The sequence below is a fragment of the Uranotaenia lowii genome, chromosome 1 (assembly GCF_029784155.1).
Source record: "Uranotaenia lowii strain MFRU-FL chromosome 1, ASM2978415v1, whole genome shotgun sequence".
Taxonomy (NCBI): domain Eukaryota; kingdom Metazoa; phylum Arthropoda; class Insecta; order Diptera; family Culicidae; genus Uranotaenia; species Uranotaenia lowii.
The window spans coordinates 65,385,378-65,387,844 of NC_073691.1; the positions used below are offsets into that span (position 1 = coordinate 65,385,378).

General features: G+C 43.8%; 1 protein-coding gene across 1 annotated transcript; it reads left to right on the top strand.

The window, feature by feature from the left end:
- Positions 1-329: 329 nt before the first annotated feature.
- Positions 330-1,941, top strand: LOC129759268 (mitochondrial amidoxime reducing component 2-like). Its single transcript, XM_055756681.1, has 3 exons — positions 330-710; positions 783-1,647; positions 1,715-1,941. Exons 1-3 carry the CDS (start codon positions 701-703, stop codon positions 1,818-1,820), a joined length of 981 nt encoding a protein of 326 aa, XP_055612656.1. The 5' UTR covers positions 330-700; the 3' UTR covers positions 1,821-1,941.
- Positions 1,942-2,467: the final 526 nt, after the last annotated feature.

Here is a 2,467-nt window from a genome sequence, read left to right on the forward strand (position 1 = left end):
TCTTTGAAGTATAAACCCTACTTTGGCCTGTACTTAAATGTTGGCAATTAAACGTTGGCTGGAGTTACAAACAAGTGTTTCCTTCAGTTTTCACTGTAATTATTCAAATGGAGAGCACAACTGCTGCGAATACTTTTTTTGTTATTCGCCACTGACACTCTAATTTGCCTACACGGGTGCACTCCAGTAATTAAAATTAAACAATCATCTGGATGCCGTCGCTGCGCAGTTTTTACAAGAAGGCACTACTTTCCGACTCGAGTGTTGGGTTGGGAATGGAATAGGAAACATCGTCTGGCAGTGTATGCCGGTCGACGACGACGACGACGACGTCTTCGAGGATGTGCGAATAAATAAAAATAATGAATATACACATTTATAAGCGTCAAAAACGAACGAGCGACCGGGAGTTAGGAATATTGATAAAAACAATCCCCAACGTTACTGGGTGGCATCGGCAATCTTCCTCATCGAATCTCTGTGACTTTTAATATAGAAGAATCCTCATTGCAAAAAAATAAGATTCGCGCTGGACAGACAGACACACACACTTGGCTTATCACTTGTTGCTCCATGATTGGGACGAACGTTTATCATCGTCGTGAGTAGAAGGTATACTTAGCATTTGCGAGAAGTAAGTAAGACGTTGATGTGATTATTCGTGGGGACAAGCTCAGTTCATTCAGTTACGCGTTCAACTATGTTCTCGAGTAAGTGTATCGGTTTAAAGTTAATCGGTTGTTGGGATAGCTGACTAAATGTTCCTTTATCCTGTCTTGCAGGACTTATTGAAGAATTCAGCACCGCCAGTCTGTCGAAGCAGGCTACGGTTGTGGCAGCCGGGATTGGGACGTTGGCAGTGACTGGAGCCACAGCCTACTGCATAAAGCGACATCTGGACAACATTCCCCCGAAACAATGGCGCAGGGCTGGTGAAGTCAACGAAATCTATGTGTTTCCAATCAAATCGTGCGCGCCAATTAAGGTTAGTCGTATCGGGTGCTCCGATTTAGGCCCACAACGGAATCTACTGAGGGATCGCATTTTTATGGTAACAAATACTGAAGGAAAATGGATGACGGCTCGTCAGAAACCGAAAATGGTGCTGATCCAACCGACATTCGATGACGGATATACTACGCTGACCTTGGCTGCACCCGGAATGGATGACATTTCAATCGACGTAAAGTCGCTATTCGACGCCAAGCGCGGGAAAGGAATTGTCTGGGGAGATTCGGTTCCGGCAGTTGACTGCGGCGATGAAGTAGCTAAATGGTTCTCAAGATACATTCTAGAGAAGGACGAAGGTTGCCGGTTGGTGTTTTACCCGCTAGAAAAAACTAGCCGTAAAATTTCGGGAACAGATTCCGGTGCCTTGCATGACGAGACAAGCTACATGTTGTTCAATACGGCTACCGTGGAAGATTTGAACACCCGTTTGGATCATCGAGTTACGGCTTTGCAGTTCCGGCCGAATTTCGTGGTCAAAGGACCTCCGGCATATGCGGAAGATAACTGGCGCTGGGTTAAGATCGGCAACACTGTTTTCAAATATGTGAAGCCGTGTTTGCGCTGTGTTTTCACCAATATCGATCCGGAGAAGGGTGTCAGCAACCCGCAGGGTCAACCACTGAAAACTTTGAAGGGGTAAGAGTTTTCACTAAAAAAAATATTTTCAATTTATGGCTAACGATTTTTGGTTTTATCGTTTTAGGTACCGTAAAATCCCATCTCTTGGCGAGTCCCCTGCTTTCGGAATTCATTTGGGGCTCAGAAAGTCCGGTGAAGTTAGCTTGGGAGATGCTGTGTATTACGCCTAGACCAGAGTTGGTCAATTTGTTTTTTTTTTAAATTTCAAAACATATAAAAGATTTTATTGTTGAAAAATTGTTAGTTTTTAGATGGAAAAGTATATATTTGCTCAAAATTTATTATTGATTATTGATAATGTGTTTGAATTTATTCTTTTATTGATATTTATTGATGGTGGTATCAAGTAAGACATCGAAACCCGGATCAGAAAAGTCCGATTTGCGTTTGCGAGTTGCCGAAACATCTGGCGGTCACGCCAGATCTCTCTACGAACTAAAATCCTATTCTTCAACTCAAACATCGAATCCGTATTGTTGTATGGGTGTGAAACTTGGTGCACATTTGCGGTGACGACGCAAAAACTGCAAGTTTTTGTGAATCGCTGCCTGCGGAGTATTATCCGCGCACGGTAGCCTAGCAAATGGATCTCAAACGTGGAACTTCATCGCCGGTGTCAACAAAAGGCGCTAGAAATCGAGATTCGGGAACGTAAGTGGAGATGGGTTTGGCACACGCTGCGAAGAGATGAAAACGAGATTTGCAGAGAGGCGCTTGACTGGAATCCAGATGGGCATCGAAGAAGGGGTAGGACCAGAAGCTCCCCAAGCAACCAAAAGTTCGAATATCACTTGAAGAACGAACTAATAAGTTCATA

Excerpts from the sequence above, each read along its gene's own strand:
- LOC129759268 (XM_055756681.1), top strand. Across the intron at positions 1,648-1,714 it reads CCACTGAAAACTTTGAAGGG|GTACCGTAAAATCCCATCTC; the intron begins GTAAGAGTTTTC and ends TTATCGTTTTAG.